Source organism: Narcine bancroftii, chromosome 5, assembly GCF_036971445.1.
Source record: "Narcine bancroftii isolate sNarBan1 chromosome 5, sNarBan1.hap1, whole genome shotgun sequence".
Classification (NCBI taxonomy): Eukaryota; Metazoa; Chordata; class Chondrichthyes; order Torpediniformes; family Narcinidae; genus Narcine; species Narcine bancroftii.
The window spans coordinates 193,732,619-193,759,984 of NC_091473.1; the positions used below are offsets into that span (position 1 = coordinate 193,732,619).

The following is a 27,366-nucleotide window of genomic DNA, read 5'->3' on the forward strand; positions in this document are numbered from 1 at the left end:
CTGTCCCCCCCAGTGCAGAACCCGGTGTCTCCCCCTCAACCGTTCCCCCATCAACTCGGCTGAGCAGTGATTCACCAAATTCGGTCGGACTGCCAACCCCTGCATAAAGGTTCCGGGGCCATGAAGCCATGAAGTCAGGTTTATTGGCATCTGCACAACCTGCAGAGACACAACCAGACATAACACCCATTCAGACAAACAATACACGTGCAGGACCAGTATCTTATCCAGTTGTTATGTGCATGTGAGGCTCTCGGATGGTGAGCGCAGGCTGTTCCTTTGGACGTTCGGCCCGTGAGGAGCAGCTGCTCCTCCTCTCTCTCTCTTCCCCGACCATGTGCGGGGTGGAAGGAATTGTTAGCGTGGAAGATTATCACGAGAGAAGGTAAATTAATGGTCATTCGAGCAACTGAGAAGCAGAAAGATTGTACTATGGGCTTTAATCCACTTAAACTCTGTTTGTACACCAGTAGTAGACTCAATGGCTCCAAGTGCGGAGGGGCCGGCTCAAGCCAATAGACAGGTTGGCTGATTGACAGCCGGCCGGTGGAGTCGGCCTCCCAGGTTGTCTACCTGCAGGTGCAGAGGTCGCCCCTGCAGTTGTCTGGTGGGCTGTGGGTGGTATCACCACGATCGTAGAATACTCTTCTTTGGTTATTTTCAGTTAAGAACATATTCAAGGGGTAAGCTTGAACCAACCGTGTTTCTGTCTAGTTGTACTGAAGTCGAACTTCTTATTGTTTAAAAAATTAACTTCATTACTACAAGTGGGGACTCCCAAACTAGGATGGCAGAGATGGGAAGCAGACCTAAATATTATAATTGATCAACAACCAAGGGAAACTTTATGCAGGGGTTGTATGATGAATACTATTAGATTAGTTCAATAATTTTTTTTCATCAGTTATATCAGAAGTTGAGAAGATTGAAATCAGATTTATCAGATCAATGATGCAGGGTCCTTTATGCATTCAACATGGTCTTGTCCCAACATGAGGTCCTTTCGAACAGCTCTACGTAGCTTTTTGGACCAAGTTACTGGAATGGCTCTTCCGCAAAGTCCTGATTTCTTTGGAAATATTGAAGGTACAACTCCTAAATTGAAACTATCAATTGGAATTGGTTAAATCAGCCTTAGCAGTAGCGAAAAAACAGATTGCAATTACTTGGAAATTGGATATACTTTTGGCGCTGAAATTCAAAGTTGTATTCCTTGAGAAAAAAAACATAATTTAAGAAATAAATATGCTTTTTTACAAATTTGGTGACTGTATAATGGGATTAAATTTGTAGTGATGTCCCTCTTTTCCCTCTAGACCTGTAGGATTCTCCTTTATATGTTTCTGTTAGATCTGGTGATTTGTACTGGTCGGCGTTTCTTTCTGCAATCCAAAGATTTCTTTCTCTTTCTTTTTTATTCATATTAAGTTTTTTTTTAACATTTTGTACATTGTTTCTTTGAGGGGAAGGTTGGGTGGGGGTGAGAGCTTTTGGGGTGGGGTTAAAATCATCATGTATGTAATCAATTTGGTTTAGGATAAAAGGCAGGGCCAAATGTTCAAGAGAGCCGTAGTTTTCGAGAGATTAGGAAGTTGGTTCGAGATAAGAGGGAGGCCTACGTTAAATGCAGGAAACAAGGGATGGACGAGTTGCTTGAAAGATTGTAGAAAGAAGCTTAAGAAAGAAATTAGGAAAGCAAAAAGAGGTGGCTGTAGCGAACAGGGTGAAAGTAAATCTGAAGGGTTTTTACAAATATGTGAATAGCAAAAGGAGAGTGAAGGATAGAATTGGTAATTGGGAAATAGCTGGAGATTACCAGAAAGTAGCAGCTATGAATATTAAATCACAGACACAATGATTAGTAAAAAAAAATTATAACAAATATGTACAACAAACTTCAATATAAGGAAGAAGATGAAACAAGGTATAAACTGAAACAAAGTTTGGAAAAAGATTTAAATATAAAGTTAAAGAACAAAACATGGGAGGAGTTATGTGTACAATAAATACTAGATTATGTATGATACAATATAACTGGCTACATAGTGTGAGAGATGAGTAAAACTAATATGAAAATATGAAAGATGAAGAAAACTAGTATGGATATATGTGTAATGAATAAAGCCAGTATGAATAGGATAAGGATAGATAATAGAATGTAGGAAGTAAAGTTAGTCTGAATAAGATAAGGGTCTTCTAGCCTTTTAGACAGAATCAGCAAGTTCCGTATATGTAATTAGTAAGCCTTAGACAGAATTAGCAAGTTCTGCATATAAGAAGTTAGTAAGCCCTGAGAGTCGGGAAGGTGTGAATAAGGACAATGACATGATGGGACACCGACAGGATACCCCCTGGTCCTCCAAGTTCACAGAAACAGCACGTAGGCAGACAGGATTGCCTAATGCCAAACTCATCCAGGAGGCAGAAGAATGTAAGGGGGAGGTGTAGAGCTCGTCGAAAGAATCAAAGACTTGTTGATCCAAACCAAGGCTTTTATTAGCAAAAGACAGGAGCTCTTCACAGGTGGCCGACCAGTCCGGAATGATCCGACCTGGCTAGGGACACAACCCTTTAAGGCCCAGACAATAGGCGTGGCTTAGCTCTCAGCCAATCGCTGTAAGCACAGTCTAGATACAGTAACTATATACATTATATACATTGTTGATAGATCTGTACTATCACAGGAGGGTACTTCTATACTGAAATAAACTGTATAAAAGTTGGGTGAGCCCCAGTGTATGTGTGTATTCCCAGGGTAAGGGGAAAGCATCCAACTTTGCATTGCTGTATAATAAATGTTCTTTGTTTTCAATTTTTGTCTCGAGCAATTTCTGTGAAGGTACTTCTGTTTCTCACAATAGGCTATATATTACTCCCAGAAATTCAAAGAGTGGGACCCAACAGCATCGGATAGATGCTTCCGCTGTAAATGGAACAACACTACACGCAATTTGGACGTGTTCAAGAGTGAAAACTTTCTGGGAAGATCTAAACCTAATATTAAACAAAATCACAAAAAATAATATACTAAAAGATCCAGAAATTTTCTGTTAAATAATATAAAAGACTAAAATTAGACAGAGCCCAAAAAAGATTTATTATGGTAGCACTAGAGTAGCAAAAAAGTGTATTATGACAACTTGGAAAATGGAAGCACAAATACAACAGTGGTTTACAGAAATGGACAAGTGTATTCCATTATAAAGAATTACATGCAATCTGAAAGACAAATGTACATTATTTGAACATATTTGGGAACCATATACAAAATATGCTAGAAAATGCGGAACTCAAACCTCCATCTCTTCAAGTGATAGGAATATAAGCACGATAAGAGTTAAATATGTAAAAGTGGACGATACAACTTCTTTTATTTGTTTTCTTTGTTTTGTGTATTATTATTTATTGGTTTTTGAAGAGGGTGGGGAGGGGGGAGGGATGAAGGGGGGAAAGATAAAAGGAAATGTCACTGTGTATATTTTAATGATGAACCCTTGTAAATATTGTTACTGATATGACTCATGGTGCAATAAGTAAAAAAATTACAAAAAAATGAATTGGTCACTTAGAGAAATGTGTGCGGAGCCGAAAGAGATGGGAGAGATATTGAATGAATTCTTTTTGTTGGTGTTCTCGAGGGAAAGGGATATGAAATTATGTAGGATAATTGAGGCAAAAGGGGTAGTTATTGGAAAAGATAGGGATTAGGAAAGAGGGGGTGTTAGAACTTCTGGGGTATATAAATGTGGATAAGTCTTCGGGTCCTGACGGGATTTTCCCCAGGACCTTAAGGGAAGTCAGGGAGGAAATAGCACAGGCTCTGACAGTGATTTTTCAACAGTCACTGGAGGAGGGCGTGGTGCTGCGGGAATGGCGGGTTGCAAATGTGGTTCCGCTGTTTAAAAAGGGCACAAGTTTGTAGGCCCAGAAATGATCGGCCAGTAAGTTTGACATCGATGGTGGGGAAACTAATGGAAAGTATTCTTAGGGATATTATGTATAAGTATCTCGAGGGGCATGGATTGATCAGGGACACCCAACATGGGTTTGTGTGGGAAGGTCATGTTTGACAAATCTTGTTGAATTTTTTGAGGAAGTGACTCGAAAGATTGATGAGGGTAGAGCAGTAGACGTGGTCTATTTGGATTTCAGTAAGGCTTTCAATAAGGTTCCACATGGAAGGTTGGTGAGGAAGGTTCAGGCATTAGGGATAAATGTTGAGATAGTCAGATGGGTTCAACAGTGGTTAGAAGATAGGCACCAGAGAGTCATGGTGGACAACTGTCAGTCAGGATGGAGGTCAGTGACGAGTGGTGTGCCTCAGTGATCGGTGGGTTGGGTCCTTTGTTGTTCGTCATTTACATTAATGATTTGAATGATGGGGTGGTAAATTGGGTGAGTAAATATGCAGACGATACAAAAATAGGGGGAGTTGTGGATAGTGAGGAGGGTTTTCGTGGACTGCAGAAGGACTTGGACTGTTTGGAAAAGTGGGCTGAAAGGTGGCAGATGGATTTTAATGTAGGCAAGTGTGAGGTTTGGGAAGAATAACCAAATTAGGACGTATGCAGTGAAGGGGAGGGCGTTGACGAATGCTGAGGAAGAGAGGGATCTTGGAATAACGGTTCAGCAGTCCTTGAAGGTGGATTTCCATGTAGATAGGGTGGTGAAGAAGGCTTTCGGTATGCTAGCTTTTATAAATCATAGCATAGAATATAGGAGCTGGGGATGATGTTGAGACTGTTCAAGGCTTTGGTGAGGCTAAGTTTGGAGTATTGTGTGCAGTTCTGGTTTCCAAATTATAGGAAGGATATAAATAGAGAGGGTGCAGAGAAGATTTATGAAAATGTTACCTGGATTGCAGTATCTTGAATATGGAGAAAGATTGAATTGACTGGGACTTTATTCATTGGAGCGTAGAAGGTTGAGAGGGGATTTGATATTTAAAATTATGAGGGAAATAGATAGAGTAGATGTGAATAGGCTCTTTCCCCTGAGGGTAGGAGAGATTAGTACAAGGGGAAATAAGTTAAGGGTTAGGGGGCAAAATTTTAGGAGTAATATAAGAGGAAGCTTCTTCACTCAGAGAGCGGTGGCTGAGTGGAATGAGTGGTTGGGGCAGGGTCATTTCTGTCATTTAAGAGGAGGTTGGATGAGTGCATGGATGTGAGGGGGTTGAAGGGTTATGGGCAAGGGAGTGGGTAGGTGGAACTAGTGGAGTTTCACGTAAATCGGTATGGACTAGAAGGGCCGATATGGCCTGTTTCCATACTGTAAATTGTTATATAGTTATATAGTATCTGTAGTATTATAACAATTGTAGTCACTGCATGAATGGAATTATAAATAAAATATTTTTTTTTAAATTGATTTTGCACTCCCTGTTCAGACAACGATTCCAGTAGATCACGTCAATCGAGAGGGGGGATGGAGGAAGGCTCCACTGATCCTCTCTGTCCCTCTTATGGTCCTGTGAATGGACCTCCCATCCATTTCTCTCCAGCGACGGTCATACACTGTGATGCAGTTGCCCAGGTCGCTCTCGGTGGAGCTCCTGCAGAAGGTGGACATGCCCATTTCAGTCTTCTCAGGAAGTGGAGTCGCTGTTGCGCCTTCCTGACGTGAGGAGATGTTGAATGTCCATGATAGGTCACTGATTCAGTGGACTCCAAGGAGCTTGGTGCTCTCTGTCCACTGCAGAGCTGTTGATGTTTAGTGGAGGGTGGTCGTTCATGGCGTTACCAGATTTGCCAAATAGTAATACAGGACAACGAGGTTGGCCATTTCCAAATTTGGGTCGGTGTCAGAACAAGTCTAATAGGGGAGGGATTTGGGTAACCGCGGGGGGAGGAGGGCATTTGGGTAACCACGGGAGGGGGGGGCACAAATTGACATTCGAAAACTGTCTCACCATGGGTGGGGGATGTGGGTGCCTTACCTCCCTCTGACGGACCACACAAACACGTGCTTATATCACCTGTTGTTGAGAGTGACGCCCACGGCCCCGGTTCTCTGATCCATCTCGCACGCTCCAGCTGGCACTTGTGCGTGCACGTAAGAGACATGGCCACACACAGCCTACGAATCCCAGGACGCTACATTTAACAAGGTAAGTGCTGCCTCCATTGTCCTTTCTGCCCCACACCCTCAAATGGAGGACAAATGATCGTCCGGCTTGAGGTGGCGCCAGACAGCGGACAGAGTGCTCAAAAGCCGGACTGTCTGGCCTAAAAAACAGACGTCTGAATACCCTGTTCAAATTTAAATTCAAATTATTTCTAATTTGCATATACATTTGCATATTCATTGTGATAAAATAATATTTCTATATGGAACTATTAAATGTTCTACTACTGCAGTAGATTTTATCCTGGCATTTGAAAAATTGGATGCAATTTTGGAATCAGAAAATACTTCCAGTATTCGGTCATTTGAGCTGAACAACTGATGATGATGAACGGTAGGAAAGGCCATTACAACTTCTGCAGCTATTGTGATGTTACTTTTATTGTGATAAAGAAACTTGGGTTCTTTTAAAACAACTATACTTTTATTAGCTAAAATACACAAGACCATGTGGAGGCATCCATCTTCAATCCAACCGAAGCTGCAACAAACTAGTCTCTGATCCCTCTAGTGGTCAGGAGGATCTCTAACACCCTATCACTGCATCCCCCTTTCCTTGAGATGTTTAATCCAAAAACATGACACACTAATACAATATTCATTTCAATTTACAGTTCAACACAAACATCCACACAACATCAGCCTTTTAAGGGTGCAGTTCTTTTTCTTTTGGAGATTCATTCTGTCGGGTGCTTTGATAACGTGTGTGATCTTCTTAACACAGGTGCTTGTGTCGGCTCTGCTGGTCCATTACAGTCTAGCACTGGTGGTGTTTCCTCTGTTGTTGTGCAGGCTGGATCTTCTGCATTTGTCTGCTCCTGCGGTTTCTCTTCCATTTTCAGCAGGCTCTTTCGATTCCTCCTCAGTATTTGACGTTCCTCTGTTCTGACCGTGTAAGAGCTTGGATTTACTTCCTCCAGAAGAGTGGCCTTTTTGTCCGAAGTGTTGGAATCTCTGAGTCTCCCTGTGTCATGTTGTGCAGTGGCCCTAAGCTTTTTGCTGACTTGTCGTAGTTTGTTTTTTGTCTCCATTGCAGACGCTTTTATTTCCATTCGACATCTTCGGCATCTCTGTCTTGAGTCTGCAGAGTAAAGATTTTGTGGGTTTGGAAGCAGGGAAAGACAATTACACATTAATGTTATCAGATAAGAGAGGTCTTCTGAAGACAAAGTCTCTCTTAATTCAAAGCAGTAATCATTTTGGATTATGGTTTTGAAAGTCCAGAGACAATGGATGTTTGCTCAGAAGCACCTGTGTAACACACAGCCATTCTGCTTGTTGGTCTGGGCAGACAGACCAGAAGCATTTTCTCATTACCTTTTGGGATTTGGGACTCCAAACAGTCAGAGAGATACCTTGTCAAACAAGCAGTCATTTGTTAGATAATCTGTATAAACAAGCAGGAAGGCAGTTGCCATGAGTCTTTTTTTTTTGTTTTCAAAAGGAAATGAAATTTGAAACAAAAGCCAACAGGATGTCACATCATGTCATTACAACATTCTAAGATGGCATCTTTAATATTCCACAGATTCATCTGGAGTCAGAATTGTAGTAACATTCTGTGAGATGGGCACAGTTGATACTTCTCCTTGTCCAGGGAGAGCAGTGATGCTGTGGCGATTGTAATGGCCACTTGTGACTGACCAAATTCTGGGTAGAAGAAAGCAAGATCCTTCTTGTTTCTGGATCAAACCCATTTTGATAGTTATTCTGTCTGACTCCTGCTTGGTTTGGTGAAATCACTGCGTGAAACACAAATTCCGAAACCTCCACGCAAGAGAGGGGAATTTGTGAGAAAGTAATTCATATGAAGAAATATTTTTACGAAAGCAAATCTACAAGAATTCGTGAGTTTTAGAAACTTTTGAACAGCAATTTAAAGACTCAGATTCAACATAAAATATTTTGAAGTGAACTTTAAAAACATCTCTTCAGAATTGTGCTGAACAATAATGATTTGCAATTTCACACACCCACACAATATACTCACATACCACGCTTAAGGTGTCTGAGTGAAACATTTGAAACCCATTGTTTTAATTGACCCTCATTGACTCGTTATGTGCACAGTTTCAGAACTCCAAAGGAAATGGGCCAATGACAATTTTTCCCAAGCAAAATATTTCAGTAACAATTGGGTCTAGAGCAGTGATTCTCCACCTTCCCTTCCCACCCATGTCCCACCTTAAGCAATCCCTTACTAATCACAGAGCACTGATGGCCTAGGGATTACTTAAAGTGATCTGTGAGTTTAGGGGGAGGGGCAGTTTGAAAACTTCTGCTTTCGAGTTAAGTAAGTTTTTTTATTATTAATTTTAAAAATTCTTGTTTTGAAGATACCATCAGCTTGGAAAATTTCTATTGCTGCTGGTCTATGATTTAACATCCCATAGACTTTCTTAACAATCCTATCAACCTGCGTGGCAACCTTGAATTCGTCTATTTCCCACACTTTGACTCACCGTCAGTTGAGCCAAGATAGGGCTCCCTTTCGAGTCAACGTCTAAGCTATCCTGCATCCCAACACCAGATGCTTTTTCCTTCTGAAAATAATAATCCTGCAGTAACGTTCTATTAAGGACCAGGATTCAGACATTAACAACAGCTTCAGGACGGTAGCAAAGATACCAGACCTGAGTGAAACACGAAAGTCTGCAGGTGCTGTGATTGAAGTAAAAACGCTCAGTAATGCTGGAGGAACTCAGCTTCCACCACAGGTGAAGATATATTACCAGCATTTCAAGGTAGAAGCAAATTTTAAAAAGAATAAAGACTGAAGTCTGGCCAGGGGAGGAGTCCAGACCAACAAAAGGTGGATATGTTAAGAGGCTCTTGTGAAAAGAGAGAGAGGGAAAAGGGGAGAGAGAGACAGAGCTGAGGGGGGGGGGGGAAGTGACAGGGAGAAAAAGAAGTGGGGGGATGAGGGTTTAACAAAAGCCAGAGATGTCAATGTTAATGCCATCTGGTTAGATGATGCCAAGACGGAAGATGAGGTGCTGTTCCTCCAATCTCAGTCCGGCCGTGCATTAGGACCATGGGCAGACCCATGAGTAAGGGAACGGGAAAGGGGAATTGAAATTGAAATGGGCAGCCACTGGGGGATCCAGACTACGGCAGCAGACAGAACTGAGGTGCTCGACAAAGTGATTTCCTGGTCTGCGCCCAGTCACTCCACAGAGACCACAGTGGTAGCACTGGATGCCGTTGATGATGCCCCACCCCCCCCCCCCCCCGCAGATTCACAAGGAAGGGCTGTTTGGGGACCGGAATGGCGGTGAGGGAGAAGGTGTGAGCGCAAGTGGAACATCTCATGCGGTCACAGGGGGAGGTGCCAAGGGAGTGATTGGTGGGAAGGGGGAGTGGAGGACGGAGTCACGGAGCGAGTGGTCCCTGCACTCACACCAATAATGGCTCACACGCTTTTGTTTGAAGAATACTTTTATTGCCTTTAAACCAAGGTGAAGGCGAGACGAGTCAGCGTGGCGTCCAGAAAACAAAACTGAAATTAAAAATGCAATTTACCACCCCAGAAGAGAAAGCATTTCCCAACATGCACGCGGTGTCGATAATGATGACGAGTTTATTGTATCACAGGGGCTGCTGTGTTCCACCTCTCAGTCACGGGGCAGTCTTCAAGAAGACTTCAACGCGTGCCAAGTATCTTGTGTCAAAGCAAGACACTGTGTCCTGCGTGCAGCAGGCCAGATAATCAGTCCACTCCTCAGCAAAGCGGCCACACGCATTATTGACAAAATGTGTTTTCTGTGAACAAAACAGCATGTGTTCATTTGGGGTGAGGGGGAAAGGGTTCATACTTCAGTAGAAACCACCAGTGAAAGGAATCTGATTCTCAATCCCTAATGTTCTGGTCGGTATCAGACACAGAGTGAAGCCTGCTCCGCACCGACCCATCACACATTCCCAGGGTCAGGCACAGAGTGAAGCCCCCTCCACACCGTACCATCACACACTCCCGGGGTCAGGCACAGAGTGAAGCCCCCCTGCAGCGTCCCATCACACACTCCCAGGGTCAAGCACAGAGTGAAGCCCCCTCCGCACCGTCCCATTACACACTCCCGGGGTCAGGCACAGAGTGAAGTTCCCTCCGCACCATCCCATCACACTCCCGGGGTCAGGCACAGAGTGACGCCCCCTCCATCCCATCACACACTCCCGAGGTAAGGCACAGAGTGAAGCCCCCTCCACACCGTCCCATCACACACTCCCGGGGTCAGACACAGAGTGAAGCCCCCTCCGCACTGTCCCATCACACACTCCTGGGGTCAGACACAGAGTGAAGCTCCCTCCGCACCATCCCATCACACACTCCCTGGTTCAGACCAGAGTGAAGCTCCCTCCATACCATCCCGTCACACTCTCCCGGGGTCAGACCCAGAGTGAAGCTCCCTCCGCACCTTCCCACCACACACTCCCAGGGTCAGACACAGAGTGAAGCTCCCTCCGCTCCGTCCCACTGAACCTGGTCTATAATGAATTCATCCTGGATCCAGGTTTTGGAACTGATCTGGAGAAGATTCCAGGTTCTGACAGAGGGAGTGGGGAATGAACTGGAAGCACGGTGTACCCTCACCTCTTTGATCCCACAGTTAACCTTCAACATGATCGTTTCCAATCTGCAGCATTTCCTCCGGATTTTTGTCACTAGAAGGTTCTCGGGCCTGTGAAATAAGGAGGGAGTTTCCATTACTATCCGTCTTGTTCCGACTCTTCCCACCCAGCCACATGACGATCCAGAGAGTTCAGCAGGACCTCCCCACTCCTCAAACCCCTGGGGAAATGCTCGAAAAGATGCCAGAGCTTCCGGAACTGGTGCTGATCTGCGGAGAGCATGGACTCCATGTCTTCCCATGGGGTCCAATGGCCCATTATAACTGCCGTCAGCTTCATACACAGGCTTTAAACGGCCCGTGAAAGGAGTTGACGGTGGTTCAAAATCCCGCGATCGCAGAGTCTGGGCCCAAGATGGCGGCACCCATGGTTGGCAGCAGCCAAAAGGGGTTGCAGACTCTGAGGACTGGTGCAGGACATCAGTAAACAGGGAGACCCCCCCCCCCACCCTCCCCACAGTTTGAGATGGAGGAGACGACCCACGGGATGACAATCAGCGAGGGGCTCCACAGCTGAAGAACACACAGGCGGGGCGGGGGGGGGGAGTGTTGGCGGCTCGAGGCAAGGAACCCATGCTGGACACGGGGCTGTTAGGGACTGCGGTCAAGGGACAGCTGGAGACCAGCTGAAGGTGCACCAGGAATTGAAACCAGGATGCGAGAGGGCACTGAGGGCTCCCTGATCGTGTTGGAGGTTCGGATAAGGAGTTCGGGGTGGCTGAAGGTTTGGACCGGGCCCTGCAGCTGTGGGAGCACTGGAGCCAAATCTATGGACTCTGGATGGGGAGGGGAGCTCCCATTTGCTTCTCTTTCTTTGACTGTAAGAGGTGCTTCTGGCAATTTCTGCCAATAGCATATCTTTGCCTTACGGTCGACTCAAGGAAATGTTCTGCTTTATTACACGACGATAGAAGAATCTTGAAACCCGGCACGTCCCCCTGTGCCCCTCAGCACTGAAACCATCCCTTCAGGTTGCATCACTGCGCAGGACGGGAACTACACCGTCAATGACTAAAAGGAACGGCTCAGACCGCCATGCAAACTCTCTCTCCCCTCCGTCGACTCCGTCTACCAACCCATTGCAAGTTCAGCCCGCCCCGGCTACAATCTCTCCCGAAGATTCACGAGTAGGAAATCACGCGCCATGGCCGGACACCTGACTGAACCCCCAAAGTAGCGAGATACAGCGGGCCTTTGCTCCGTCTCTCTGGGACTCCCTACACCGATCTTGCCGCTATGTTCTCTGCATGGGTTTACCTGCCGAAACTGCCCACAGCACAATCTTACTGAACCTCAGTACAAGCGGTCAAATCACTGGAGGAACTCAGTAGATCACATGGCGTCCATAGGAGATAAAGTGGAGGCTAATTGGGGAAACGACATCATCTGGGCACTCGCCAATTGCACGGTTTGTGAAATGTTTGCATGTTCTCCCCGCGTCTGCGTGGGTTTTCCCTGGGGCCTCCGGTTTCCTCCCACCATTCAAAACATACTGGGAATGTAGGTTAATGGGGTGTAATTGGGTGGCCCGGCTATATACCTAAATTTAAAAATTTTAACGCGTCATCTTCCAACTGGGCACCCTGCAACGTTAATATCGGCTTTCATTAAAAACCACCAGCCCCCCCAATTTCTTTCCCCTCCCCCCAACTTTCCCTCTCTCTCTCTCTCTCTCCCCCCCCACCCCCCCCCTTTACCCCATCTCCTTTCACACAAACAATCGTTTCTCACTCTTCCCCTTATCATCCCCAAAGCTGATTGTTGGGCTGGTCTCCGCCCCCCAGTCGGCACCGTCTTTATTCTGAGATTTCCTGGTCTTTTGCTCATCCTGCCTATTCCTTATGGAAGGGCTCAGGCCCAAAACGTTGGCAACTTACCACCTGTGGTCGCTGCGAGAGGGGCTGAGACCCTCTACTACTTCGATCACAGCGTCTGCAGACCTTAATGTTTCACTCTTTTTTGAAGAGATATTACCAACTATTCAGGCCTGAGCCCTTCCTCTCTGAGACGGAATGTTCTACCCTCAGTAAAGGCCTCCCCTTCACCCCCTTCCCCTCCCGGAGACTGAATGTTCTGCCCTCAGTAGAGTCCTCGCCTTCACCTCCTTCCCCTCCCGGAGACTGAATGTTCTGCCCTCAGTAGAGTCCTCGCCTTCACCCCCTTCCCCTCCCGGAGACCGAATGTTCTGCCCTCAGTAAAGGCCTCCCCTTCATCCCCTTCCCTTCCCAGAGATGTATCGTTCTGCCCTCAGTTAAGGCCTCACCTTTGCATCTCCCCCACCCCCCCCCACCAACCTTACTGCCCAATCCATGAAAACCTCTTTTGAAATCAGGCAAGCGTCACAGAATCCACTCCAAGCCCCCGCTCTTACCCTCGACCAGCCACTCGCAAGGGAGTTTTGCAAAGCTTCTGCATGGTGCTTTCGTTCACCGCTGCCAGGCTGATGGCATGAGTCTCCCAGCCGTGGTTACGCGCCCTCTCGCTGAAGCAAGCATCAGTCTTCAGGCAGCATGGGTTTGCCCCTCCAAGTTCCCTGCAGAAACTCGACAACACCTCCGACCACTGTGGCCGGGGACACGGTCAGTTGGCCTGTGGCAGTCGCCAGAAGTTCGTTCTGGTGCATGGGGGCGGGATCCGGGGAGGAGTTCCCCAGGTCCCAGTGCACCCACTTGGGCCTCTCATTTGACAGAGAGATGAACATCAACTGGGAATACGTATCCTTTGATCCATTAGATTCCCCATTATCTGGCCTTCAATCAACAAGAAACTCAAGCAACCGGCAGGAAAAGAGAGGGATAAATAAATGATTGATGGGAGGCCCGTTTAGGCCTGTTACCATGCCGTTCTCAGCACCAGGTTTAGGTTGGCGTAGCGGTTAGCGCAATGCCTTTACAGCGCCAGTGATTGGGACTGGGGCTTGTATCCCGTGCCATCTGTAAGGAGTTTCCACCTTCTCCCCATGCCTCCATGGGTTTATCATGGGGGCTCTGGTTTCCTCCCACCGTTGAAAATGTACCGGGGGTTGTAATTGGGTTTTTGGGCCAGAAGGGCCTGTTACCATGCTGTATGCCTCAATTTAATAAAGGTTTTTAAAATTTGAAAATTAAAAAGTAACTAATATTTTAAATAAAAGTTTAAAATTGTAAGTGTTCTCTGAAGCAACATGCAAACCCTTGGTTGAAGATGGGAGCGCCCCGGTCGTGCCTCGCCCGGAGCTGCCGCTGGGATAAAATGGCGGCAACCAGGATGGAGGGCCAGCCGATGCCTCTCGCCGCTGGGATGACTCTCCAAAGTGTTTCTATCGCTGCCTTGTAAGCGCCTTTATCTCTATTCATATATTAGGAAGTCTTTATCTGTAAACTTGAAGGGGTGGGGGGGGGGGGTTTAATTATGATTAGGTTAGGTAGTTACAGCGCCAATGGCCAGAGTTCGAATTTAAAGTTACGGGAATTACCTGATTAAAATTAACTTTGCATAATTGTAATACTACAAAACTGAGTTTTTTTTCCAGAATATTTTACATTTACACTGGGTTTTGTCTTTTAAATAGGGTATTCTGAATACAGGTGTATTAGTTCGGGATTATAACAGTGTGTCTCAGTCAACCAGAAAATTCGCTTATCCGGCACCCACAATCCCTGTAAGTGCCAGATACTGGGGAATTTTTTTTACTGTATTTGTTTTCTCTCTGCCTTGTCACATTGTGGTAATATAACGTGTTATATTATCCCTGGTATCCGGCACCTATAAGGATTGGTAGATGCCGGATAAGTGTATTTTCTTGTTGCTTGAGACTTGCTCTTCCGATGCCTAACTAATACACCTGTATTAAGAATAAACAGCTTAAAAGACAAAAATACTACATTGTACTTACACTGATCAAACTTCACTTGCATGAATATATAAATCTTAAAGCGTTTTACTTTATTTTCAGTCACGTTCTTCAAAAATGTTTAACCGCCGCTGCATCTGCAGGTTCCTCCCCCTCCATGGAGCTGCCCCAAAGATAAAGAATAACATTACAGATAAATAACCCCTCCCATCCCAAGTTTACAGATAAAGCCACTGACTGGGGTGACTCTTACTCAGCATGGATGAGGAAACACTTTAAGGGAGCCGCCCCAACAGCGAGCGGCATTGACCAGCTCTTCATCCTGGGTGATACCATCGCTGTTTCATCCAACTTCATTCGAAGGTTTATGTGTTACTTCAGAGAGCATTTACTTTCAGAATTTTAAACTCACATAATTTTTACCTATTATTTTATTTTAATTTTTTTAAAGTTATTTTCCTCGCTATTTTTCCCAGTTACTTGAGGCTGCCGGTTGCGTGAATTCCGGATACCGGGGGTTTTATTGTACAGCAACCTTTTCCTTTCCACTCACATCCCACTTTAAGTATTCCCAATGCCATCGGTGCTCTGTGATGAGAAAGGGATCGTGAGTGGGAAGAAAAAGTTTGAAACGCACTGTTTTAATCATCCCTCATTGACTCGTTATGTGCACTGTTTCATAACTCCAAAAGGAAATGGGCCGATGACAATTTTTCTCCAGCAAAATATTTCAGTGACAATTGGGTCTAGAGCAGTGATACTCAACCTTCCCTTCCCACCCACATCCCACCTTAAGTAATCCCGTACTAATCACAGAGCACCAATGGCGCGGGGATTACTTAAAGTGGGATGTGGGTGGGAAGAGAAAGGTTGCGGACCACTGTTGTACAGGGAGTCCCTGGGTTACGAACAAATTGGAACTTGCTACATGAGCAGCTTTTAAATCATTGAAAAAGCTTTGAGCCTTTTCTTGCACTGTAGTACAGGTGATATGGCACCGATTTTGATCGTTAACGAAATTGTGATCGGACTTAAGCCGACGAACTGCTGAAGCTGTGCGCAATCCGTTTGTCAGATGTTCATAACCTGGGTGTTATATATAGAGAATTTAGGTTAAAATGGCTTAAGTTAAAATGTGATGATTAATCATAAAAAGGGAAGCCAGAACGGACAGGGAGCTTACTAGCAGCCAAGGACAAAAGGTTCAGCTGGATATGTTTTTTTTTTAAACATATCTTTTCATGGTCATAGTGAGAGACATGCAGGAGACAAAAGATTGATAAGAAGGGTGAGAAACAGAATTTAGTGTATGTAGAGTTCGCAGCGTACGTAACGAACGTGATAATTAAAAATGCAGTTGTACTTAGAATGCTTTTGCAATACTAACCAATTAAAACAGTATTAATAAGTAGGGGAAGGGCAAACAACAAGGGTATAAAAATCAATGCACTGTATGTATCGGGGCTTAACTGGTGAGAAGCCAGTTGAGTCCAACTCTGCAGACTTGTAAATAAAGCTTGTCGTGTCATCAGTTTTAAAGAGACTCATGTGTGAGAAGTTTTATTTCTGACAAATGGGGGCTCGTCCGGGATCTACACTCCAGCCGTGAGGGGAGGCGAGAAGAGGAACATCGGAGGTGGTGCACCCCGCTGAGTTCAGCGGCTCCTAGTCCCTTGCTCGTCGCTTCGGGCGGCTTGAGCGAGTGGTATCCGGACAAGGTGACACGACAAGACGGAGAGGAGAAGGGTGACGGTTCAATCCCCGAGAAGACACCGGTAAGTGACGACTTACGATTGTGGTGTGGGGATTGGGTAACAGGTGTAACGGGATACACCTGTTTGGATAAAAAAAACCTAACGTAATAGATCAGGTATAGAGCTTTTGTCGTGGCGTGAGGACCCTGTCGTGGGACTCTAGGATAGACCCCAGGGAAATCTCGGCGGTAACCGAAGAAGGGACAGCACCTCCGACGAAGTGCCGAGAAGAGAGGGGTCGACCCCAGGGAAACCTCAGCGGTAACCGAAGGAGGGACAGTACCTCCGACGAGGCGTCTGAGAAGAAGGGAGTAGGGTCCAGAACGAGAGGGTCCTCAGCAACAATAAACGGATCTAGGTGGGATAATGGGAGGATCAAAATCTCAGGGCTCGTCTGAAAATTCAGGACAATTCCTGGGAGTTCCCCTTGACAGCCCTTTGGGGAGAATGTTTGAAAATTGGGATAGTAAAAGATATCGAGACAAAAACAAGAAAAAGATGGTTCAATATTGTCTCCTTTGGTCGAAACAACCTATTAAAGGTTCCTCGGTCTGGTGGCCGAAATTTGGATCTGATGAGGATTGGGTTAGACAAGCATTAAACATATATGTAAATTCGAGACCAAAGGTGAATCAAGAAGAGTCAGCGTATGCATTTTGTTGGGTTCCCTGGCCAGGATCCTTAACAAAATGTTTTAAATTGAGGGTAGCGGGAGAAAAGAAGTGGGAACCTCTGGACAACCTTCCCCCTCCTTATATTCCCCCGGTGCCTACTGCGCCCGAGGAAAGCTCATTACCGGAGGGGAAAGGTGATGAATCTGATTGCCCCGAAAGGGGCCAGGAAAAAAAGAATGAATTAAGGGAGTCGGACCCTAAACTTCCACCGGTAAACCGACCCTGGACAAGATCCCAGATTGGTCCAGGACCATCAAAGTTTTCAATAAGCCTAAATCCCCTGAGGGAAGTTCCTATGGGAGGACCGGGAGGGGGAACGGGATATGTGAATGTTCCCCTAACTAGTACAGAGGTGCGGGGATTTAAGAAAGAAATGAAAAAGTTATTGGAAGATCCTATAGGACTGGCCGAACAGCTCGACCAATTCCTGGGACCAAACACATATACGTGGGAAGAGATGCAGGCAATAATGGAAACATTATTCTCACCCCAGGAGAGGCAGATGATTCGACGGGCTGCCCTCCTCATGTGGGAATATGAACAACCTGGGGACCCCAGACCCCATGAACAAAAATATCCCTTAAATGAACCCAGGTGGGACAAACGAACACACGAGGGATTGGCAAGTATGAGACAATATAGAGAGTGGACAATTAAAGGGATACGGGAGGCTGTGCCAAAGGGTCACAATTTCACCAAGGCATTTGGGAACCACCAGGGGAAAGACGAGTCCCCTACTGATTTCTTGGAGAGGGTGAGAAAGAATGTCCAACAGTATGCGGGCGTAGACCCTAGTACACCAATGGGTGAACAGCTTATTCGAATTGAATTTGTTTCCAAATCATGGCAGGACATTAGAAAGAAACTAGAAAAGGAGGAGGACTGGAGCGAAAAACCCCTAAGCGACCTGTTAAAAAAGGCGCAAAAAGTATATGTGCAGAGAGAAGAAGAAGATCAAAAGAGGGCGACAAAGGTTATGGTACAGACTATCCGACAGATGAATGCCGAATCCAGAGGGGAAAGAAAACAAAACCTTCCTCTAAACAATCCAAAATATCCAAGAGAGGGAAGACCCCGAAGGTTCGTTAAGTGCTATTACTGCAATGAGGAAGGACACTTTAAGAGGGAATGCCCCCGATACAAGAGGAAATTGCGTGCCCTCGAACTTATGGAAGAAGATTAGGGGTGTCAGGGGTTCCAAATGTTAGGGACCAAGTATAAGAGGGAACCCCTGGTAAAACTAAAAATTGGTCCCAAGGGAGAAGAGGTGGTGTTTATGGTGGACACAGGAGCGGAAAGAAGTAGTGTAATAACTGTGCCAATCGGAACTGAGCCTGTAAAAAGTAATTTGACAATTTCTGGGATAGAAGGGGCTCCCAGAATGGTATCAATAATTCCCCAAGTAACAGTGAAACTGGAAGAAAGAGAAGGGGTACAAGACCTCTTGTTATTACCGTCGGCTGGATTTAACCTCCTAGGAAGGGACTTACAGGCTTTCCTAGGTTTGGGTGCTCTCCCTGTGGACGGAGAAGTGCGAGTCCACCTCTGCGCTTTAAAGGAAGAGGATGAACGGCAGATTGACGAGAGAGTCTGGTATAAGGAGGGAAATCGAGGAGGTCTGGACATCCCACCTTTACATGTCACATTAATACCAGGTCATCAGCCGGTAAGGAAACGTCAGTATCCTATTTCTTTGGAAAGGAGAAAAGGGCTACAGCCGGTAATTGAGACTCTAATACGAGATGGACTATTAGAAGAATGCATGTCACCCTATAACACCCCTATACTCCCAGTGAAAAAGTCAGATGGATCCTATCGCCTAGTTCAGGATCTAAGAAGTTTGAATGCTATTGTTCAGACCCGCCACCCAGTGGTGCCTAATCCCTATACTATTATGAGTCGGATTCCCCCAGACCATGAGTGGTTTAGTGTTATCGACTTGAAGGATGCCTTCTGGACGTGTCCATTAGAAGAGGAAAGTAGAGATATGTTCGCGTTTGAATGGGAAAATCCATGGACAGGTAGACGGAGACAGCTTCGGTGGACTGTATTGCCCCAAGGGTTCACTGAATCTCCGAACCTGTTTGGACAAATGCTAGAACAAATCCTGGCGGACTATCCACAATCTGATGATTCCCAACTAATGCAGTATGTGGACGATTTACTATTATCAGGACCCAAGGAACAAGAAATGAGGGGAGATACAATTAGACTCTTGAATTATCTGGGGAAAAAGGGTCTACGGGTGTCCAGGAACAAGTTACAGTTCGTTGAGAGAACTGTGGTATATCTGGGACACCAGATAAGTAAAGGACAGAAACGGATTACCCCTGAACGGATTGCGGGAATCACTAGAATGCCGTTACCCCGTAATAAGAAGGAAATAAGACAATTCCTGGAACTCTTAGGTTACTGTAGGTTATGGATAGAGGACTACTCAGCGTTGGTGAAGTTTATGTATGAAAAGCTGACAAATGAAAATGAATATCCATTGAAATGGACCCAGGAGGAGGAGGGATGGTTTGAGGACTTGAAGCATTGCCTGACACGAGCCCCGGTACTCACTCTGCCCTCTTTAAAACAGCCCTTCCAGCTATTTGTCACTCATAACCAAGGAACAGCTGTGGGAGTTTTAACACAGGAAAAAGGCGGTCAGCGACACCCAGTGGCTTTCCTTTCCAAAATGATGGACCCAGTGTCATGATGGGCTGACAAACTGCCCATCGATGGCTGACTGATTCTCGCATATTAAAGTATGAAACCATTTTAATAGTCGGAGAAGATCTACAGTTTGCAAAGATTAATAGCTGCAACCCAGCTCAGTTTTTATACGGCAGTGAAACAGAGAGAGAGGTGGAGCACGACTGTGTCGAGTTGACGGATCTTCAGACCACGACCCGAGAAGACCTTTGCGATACTCCTCTGGGAGAAGGATATGAATTCTACATTGACGGCTCCGCCAGATGTGTTGACGGAATGAGAAGAAGTGGGTATGCTATAATAGAAGGAAATACTTGGAAAGTAGTAGAATCCACGAGACTACCCGGAAGCTGGTCAGCGCAGTCCTGTGAACTATATGCCTTGCAGAGAGCCCTCAGAATACTGGCAGTGAAAACTGGAACGATTTACACTGATTCCAAATACGCATACGGGGTAGTGCATACCTTTGGTAAGATCTGGAAGGAGCGTGGTCTAATTACATCAAGAGGAAAGGAATTGGCACACGAACAGATGATTACTCTGACTTTAGAAGCCTTGACATTACCCCAGGAAATAGCAGTGGTCTACATACCAGGCCATCAGAGGGGAGATAACCCGACAGCAATTGGAAACAGACTGGCTGATGAAGAAGCCAAAAGGGCAACCATGCAACAAGAAGTCCGTTTGCTGACCTTAATCCCAATAAGACAAGGCATAAAGAAGGCTCCCATTTTCACTGCTAAGGAAGAAAAGGACATGGCTCAGCTGGGCGCAAGCCAGCTGCCTGATGGAACATGGAAGACACCAGATGGAAGAATGGTTCTAAATAAAGAAATAACTCGCAATATTTTAATTGATTTGTAATGCACCCAAGCCTTATGTGACACAGTGCTTCGAGAATATGTGTGTAAGGGAATCTACACCTTGGCCCAACAGGAGGTGCAGAACTGTCACCTATGCACAAAAATTAATAAGAAGATAATGAGGACAGGGACCATGGGAGGTCAACCATTAGCCATACGCCCTTTTCAAAGTATCCAGATCGACTTCACAGAGTTACCTCAAGTCCAAAGATGGAAGTATCTGTTGGTGGTAATAGATCACTTTACCCGATGGGTGGAAGCCTTCCCAACAGTAAATGCTACAGCCTCTACAGTAGCTCGCCTCCTCCTAGAACAGATAATCCCCAGATATGGTATAATGGATTCTATAGACTCAGACAGGGGTCCACATTTTTGTTCAAAAATCCAGCAATTGATTTGTAATGCATTACAGGTCTCTTGGAAATTGCATACCCCTTGGCATCCACAAAGCTCAGGGAGGGTTGAACGTACGAATGGAACCCTAAAAATGCAATTGACAAAATTAATGGTGGAAACTAAAATGCCTTGGATAAAGTGTCTACCCCTGGCTTTATTGAGAATTCGTACTGCCCCACGAAAAGATGTAGGGTTGTCCCCTTATGAAATGATGTTTGGGCTTCCCTTCTGGAGTACAGTTGAGGGGTGTCCCACCTTGGGGGAAGGGGATATATTTGTTAGGAACTATTTACAGGCACTGTCACGCTCTCTTACAGATTTACGAAAGAGAGGACTATTGGCACAAACACCGCCTCTAGACTTTTCTTTACACAAAGTGGAACCAGGAGACTGGATTCTCATCAAGACCTGGAAAACTGAAAAACTCCAGCCCCAGTGGGAAGGTCCATACCAAGTTCTCTTAACTACAGAGGCTGCAGCACGAACAAGAGAGAAGGGGTGGACGCACGCATCCAGATTTAAGGGACCTGTAGAGGCGCCTCAGGACCCTGATACGAACTCAGATTGGACTTGTGTTCCTGGAAAAAAACCTCTTACCTTGCGATTTCGCAGAAAGATTTGATTCACAATGTTATTGTTATGTTCTTTGATTTTTCTTAGTTTGCATATGTCTTTATCAGGTGTGAAATGTAAGAAATGCAGAGACACAGTGGTCCTGTTTCAGGACCACTTTTGGGGAAGAAAGGAGGGTAATTTTATTTCCCATACTTCAGTTCCTGAGAAATGCTGGGCAGAAAATACCACCCAACATCCATATACCCCTTGTGTGGAAAAAGAAGGAAATAATATGGGTCATTATATACAGATTCCTAATACCACTCCTTTCCCTCTTAACGGTTGGAAGGGTGACTCAGGCCCACCATGCCCTGATGGACTCTGGTTTTGCATACACCAGCGTACTGTTCCAATAAGAAATTCCACTCCACACTCGAAAGTGCCTGCCCCTTTAAGACAGCCGGACTTAGTTCGAGTCCATCCAAATAACCATGAAAGTTTCGGTCACGCAGTTGGGGGAGATAACCTTTTTGTTGATCTTGCAACTAGAATTGCAGGAACTTTTAATGTAACCAATTGTGGGTCATCGGAGGTATTTTATTCCTCCTACTTGTTTTGCCCTGTATTATTCCCTGTCTACGCAGCCTGGTGATTTCCATGGTCCAACAGGTTATGCAACCAGGGGGACTGGGAGACCCCGTTAGAATTTTACTTCAGCACGAGATTAATTTATCATGAAACGTTTCTCTTCCCCGAGTTAAAATCCCCATTCATATATATATAATACACACATTTTAAAGAGAGAAAGGGGTGGATTGTTATATATAGAGAATTTAGGTTAAAATGGCTTAAGTTAAAATGTGATGATTAATCATAAAAAGGGAAGCCAGAACGGACAGGGAGCTTACTAGCAGCCAAGGACAAAAGGTTCAGCTGGATATGTTTTTTTTTAAACATATCTTTTCATGGTCATAGTGAGAGACATGCAGGAGACAAAAGATTGATAAGAAGGGTGAGAAACAGAATTTAGTGTATGTAGAGTTCGCAGCGTACGTAACGAACATGATAATTAAAAATGCAGTTGTACTTAGAATGCTTTTGCAATACTAACCAATTAAAACAGTATTAATAAGTAGGGGAAGGGCAAACAACAAGGGTATAAAAATCAATGCACTGTATGTATCGGGGCTTAACTGGTGAGAAGCCAGTTGAGTCCAACTCTGCAGACTTGTAAATAAAGCTTATCGTGTCATCAGTTTTAAAGAGACTCATGTGTGAGAAGTTTTATTTCTGACACTGGGGACTGCCCGACTCTTAGATGAAAAATAAACAGGAAGAGTTTTGGTTTTTTTGGGTCAGTACAACATCAAAGGCTGAAGGGCTAATACTGTTCTACGATCTGTGGTGGCTGCAGCAGGTGGGAATTTCAATGAAGGGTTGCAGACTCCAGAGGAGCAGGGACAGGTCCAGGGCACGAGAGACAGGGAGAAACACTCCCCCCAACCCCCGCTGAGAAGCAGAGGGGATGGTGACCGCGGCGGCGGACCAGCGAGGGGCTCAGCGGCTGAAAGAACTACAGTTAGTGGGCGATGCACACAAGCTTGTGGGAACTAGGTATCGGAGCTGGAATTTGAGAGGGTGCTGAGGGCGAGGAGGGACCTCGGCTGCTGGAGACTTCCTGATCGCGTCGGAGGTTGGGACCTGGAGCTCAGATGGCCGATGGACCAGACAGGAGACCATGCGGCCGTGGGAACACTGGAGGCTGGTCCACGGACACACTCAGTGCCTGAGTTTCTTTTGATTTTCTTTCTCTCTCACTGTAAATAGGGTGGGGGGGGGGGGGGGGGTGACAATAATAGTGACTCTGTCTGCCTTTTGACAGGCAGAGGCCATTTTGTGTAATATTACATGCTCTATGCTATTACATAACAGTAAAGGAATCTTCAACCCTCTTCCCTCCTCCCCAGTCACCCCATCCCTACCTCTCCCCCTCATTAATTCTCCCTCCCCTCCCCTACCTCTCTTCCCCCACCCCTCTCCTCCCCTCCTCTCCCCACCACTCCAACCCCTACCTCCCCCTCTCCTCACCACTCCAACCCCTACCTCCCCCTCTCCTCACCACTCCAACCCCTACCTCCCCTCTCCCTCTCCCCCTCCCTCCATTCTCTCCCCCATTGCTCCACCCATTCCACCCCCTCTTCCCTCCTAGCCCCTTTCCCTTTCCATCCCCTCCCCCCCACTCTCTCACCGTCTGCTGGGCGCAGGGTAGCGGCTCGTTCCCCAGGCAGCACCGGCGGAAGCCAATCTCCAGGGCTTTGATAGCGTGGGTGCACCTGCTCTGGTGCTCTCTGGTGTTGATTGCCAAGGAGGGCCAGGGGTTGTGGGTGATCCACCAGCACACCTCACCGATGGTTTGCTGGTCCGGCTGCGGTGGGGGGAAGAGGAGCCTGGGGGGAGTGGTGCACTCGGCAGTGGACCCCGAGACCCAGGCGGTCGATGAGGGCTCGTAGCTGTGGAGGGGAGCAACCCTGGCGAAGCAACTGTGCCAGTCCTCCCTCGGCTCCCTGCAGCACTTGTAGGCTCTGGTCTTGATAGAAAACTCCTCCTCGCAGAACTGGTCCAGGGACTGCATCCACTGCAAGTCAAGGCCAGGTTCATCAGGGCCCTTTCCACCCCCTCATCCCCGCTGTCCCTCATCCCTCAAGCCTGCGCGCACTGTGAACCCCCTTCCCCAGCAGCTTGTTCCCCACCCTCGTTCCTCTGAGTGAAGAAGGTGGACACGGCCCAGGACATCACAGGCAAAACCCCTGCCCACCATCGAGAACATTGACGGGGAACGCAGCTGTCGGAGATCAGCAGGGATCCGCCCCACCCAGCACATGCTCTGTTCTCGCTGCTGCCATCAGGAAAGAGGTCTCGGTGCCACAAGACCCACACCACCGGGTTCAGGACCAGCTGCTGCCCCTCCACCGTCGGACTCCTCAACGACAAACTCAATCAGGGGCTCATTTCAGGACTTGGACGTGCACTTGATTTAATTTTTTTCCTCTCTCTTTCGCACAGTGAGTTTGTTTACATTTTATCTTTTTGTGAGTACAGTTTTTTTTGCACTACTGCTAAGTGGTTCACAGGAAAAGGAATCTCAGAGTTGTATGTAATGCTGTGTATGTACCCTGACAATAAATCTGAAATCTGACCCCCAGGTTCCCTTTAATTTTGGACATAACCCCCCTTCCAGCCCACACTGCTCAAATAAACACCCGTGACCCTTTACCCCACTGACCCTGTCCACCTCCATCAGAATCAGTCTCTGTGAGAGTTATCTATGGAATTCACTGCCCATTGAAGCAGTGGAGGCGACCTCAGTAAATATATTTAAGACGAGGTTGGGAAGATTTTTACATGGTCGGGGAATTAGGGGAAAAGGTGGAAATGAGCCCATCAACAGATCAGCCATGATCTCATTGAATGGCAGAACAGGCTTGATGGGCCGAATGGCTGACTCCTGCTCCTATTTCTTGTGTCTCCAGAACATGGGATGAAACAGGAGCCCCCAAAGGAAACCCACACAGACATGGGGAGAACATATAAACTCCTTACGGATAGTGCCAGATTTGAACCCCGGGTTCCTGGTGCTGTAACTGGGTTCCACTAACCCCCCCCACCAAAACCTGTGGCCTCTGGTTTTCTCCCCCCACCGGACCCTGGGGAAAAGACTGAGACCATCCACCTTGCCAGCTCCCCTGAGGAATCTGACTCATATAAGCCCCTCAAAGTTCTATCAACCTTCCCGGGTCACCCCTCTGCCCAGGATTAGCAGGTCTATTGTGACATGGCCAGTAGGGGCACAATGGGCCGAAGGACCTACCTATGCAGGGTGGAATCTCTTATTGACAGCGGGGATCCAGGGATCTGTGCATAGGGGGATCCCAATGGTGGGGGAGAACTCCCTCTCCCTCTGTCCAGAGACCCCTTCCCCAGGTGACTTGTCACCCCTCCCCCCGGTACCTGAGGCCCCTCCCTCACCCCCGGAGGCCCCTCCCCCATCCTTCGGAGCTCCTTACCCCGTGCAATGTGCAGTTGAGCCGATCGGAACTCTCTGTCTCCCCGCAGCACTGGCTGAAGGCGGCCTCCATCCGGTGCACCGCGTTGGCCTGCCGCTTCAGGTAGCCGAATCCCGTGGTGGGCAAGGAGCCCGGCGGGTAGGATCGCCGCTGCCCCAGGTTCCCGCACACCAGGGCCAGGTTCTCAGCGTCCGGCCGCTCCAGGGGAAAGACCACCTGTGGGATCTCTCGTGTCACTCTGGTGGGCTGCTGCGGAGGGACATCGTCCATCGCCTGGTCCCCTTCCTCTGGGGACAGTAGAGGAGTGATCTCGACCTGCCCCTCGAAGGACACGTCTGGGTGAAGAACAAGAGGAGTGAGTCCGGGAGCGGACCCCCCGCTCTGCTGTCCTATCTGTGGTGGGAGACAGTGGGGTCGGAGGGGGGGGGGGGCAGAGGGTCAGGCAAAGCTGTGGGGGGATGGTGAGAGAGAGAGACAGAAACAGAGTGGTGGAGGGGTGAGAGAGGGGTGGAGGGAGAAGGGGAGAGGGGCAGACTGAGAGGGGGAGAGAGGAAGAGGGGCATGGGAGAGAGGGATGGAGGAGAGGGGGAGGGGTGGAGGAGAGAGGGGCAGGAGGAGAGAGGGAGATAGTCGCTCCCGCACTCCATGTTTTCAACCCTCTTTCCCCATCCCCACCCCCTCCCCTTCCCCGTCGCTGTATGTTGATCTCCGCCTCTCGCCCCGACCCCGTTACCGATGTTGCCTCGTCCAAGGGCGCAGAGAGCGAGGACGAGGAAGGGGCTCCACATGGTGACGGGTCCCAGCTGTGACCGTGAACCTGCTTCCGTATGTGACCGTGAACCTGCTTCCGTATGTGACCGTGAACCTGCTTCCGTGAACCTGCTTCCCGAGTGGGGAAGGGATTCGTGACCGAGTCCGGCCGCCGCCTCCCTTTGGAAACTTGCCCAGTTATTTCGACACATAATTGAAGCAGTAAATAAGCCCCCGGCTTCAGCGGCACCGCCCGGTCCCGCCTGGGCTCAAGGGCACCCCGACCCCCCCTCCCTCCTCTTCCCTCTCCCGACCCCCTCCCCTCTCCCCACCCAGAGCCTCTGTGGGATCGTGCTGTGCAGACGGGCATTTGTTCTGGGGGGGGGTGCAAACCTGGGAACCCCGCCCCCCCCACCTGGTGACCAAGTTAAGATGGGGTCCTGGGGTCGACGCATGGACGAGGGGAAGGGGAATGAATTGGAATCGAGGTGAAACCTGTCCTTCAACCCTCAACTCCAATGTGACATCAGGGGCCAAGAGTTTCTCAGCTGCGTGTGAAACAAAGAGGGAGATTCCACCCCTTGATCCACCTCCACTCCCCCCACCCCACCATCTCTCCTCTATTTACCTGTTTAGTTATTCCATTCTCACCACAATTTTCGAATTAAATACAGCCCTCTCCGTCCAGGTGTGGAGCGGAGACCTAGAAAGTTTTCAAATTCCCGGGGGTCAACATCTCCAAAGACCTGTCCTGGGGCCTCCACACCAATGCAATCATGAGGAAGGCTTGCCAGCGGCTACGCTGTGTGAGGAGTTTGAGGGACTGTGGAGAACTGCATCACTGTTTGTACGGAGGGGCTCGTGCACAGGACAGAAAAAGGCTACTCAGCCTGCGCTATGACGGGCACCAGTCTTCACCCCGTGGAGGTCATTTACAAGAGGCGGTGTCATAAGAAATCAGCCTCTATCCTCGAGGACCCCCACCACCCAGGCCGTGGCCTCTTCACTCTGCTATTGTTGGGAA

General features: G+C 47.3%; 1 protein-coding gene and 1 long non-coding RNA gene across 2 annotated transcripts; one reads left to right on the plus strand and one right to left on the minus strand.

Annotated features, from left to right (window-relative positions):
• Positions 1–9,546: 9,546 nt before the first annotated feature.
• Positions 9,547–26,569, minus strand: ecm1b (extracellular matrix protein 1b). Its single transcript, XM_069940528.1, has 6 exons — positions 26,326–26,569; positions 25,593–25,927; positions 23,777–24,163; positions 13,126–13,316; positions 10,718–10,805; positions 9,547–9,888 (listed from the first exon to the last, which is right to left on the minus strand). The coding sequence occupies exons 1-6, from the start codon at positions 26,552–26,554 to the stop codon at positions 9,745–9,747; spliced, it is 1,374 nt and encodes a 457-aa protein (XP_069796629.1). The 5' UTR covers positions 26,555–26,569; the 3' UTR covers positions 9,547–9,744.
• Positions 15,670–22,793, plus strand: LOC138764495 (uncharacterized). Its single transcript, XR_011358171.1, has 2 exons — positions 15,670–16,361; positions 21,291–22,793. It is a non-coding gene; the product is annotated as an uncharacterized lncRNA (long non-coding RNA).
• Positions 26,570–27,366: the final 797 nt, after the last annotated feature.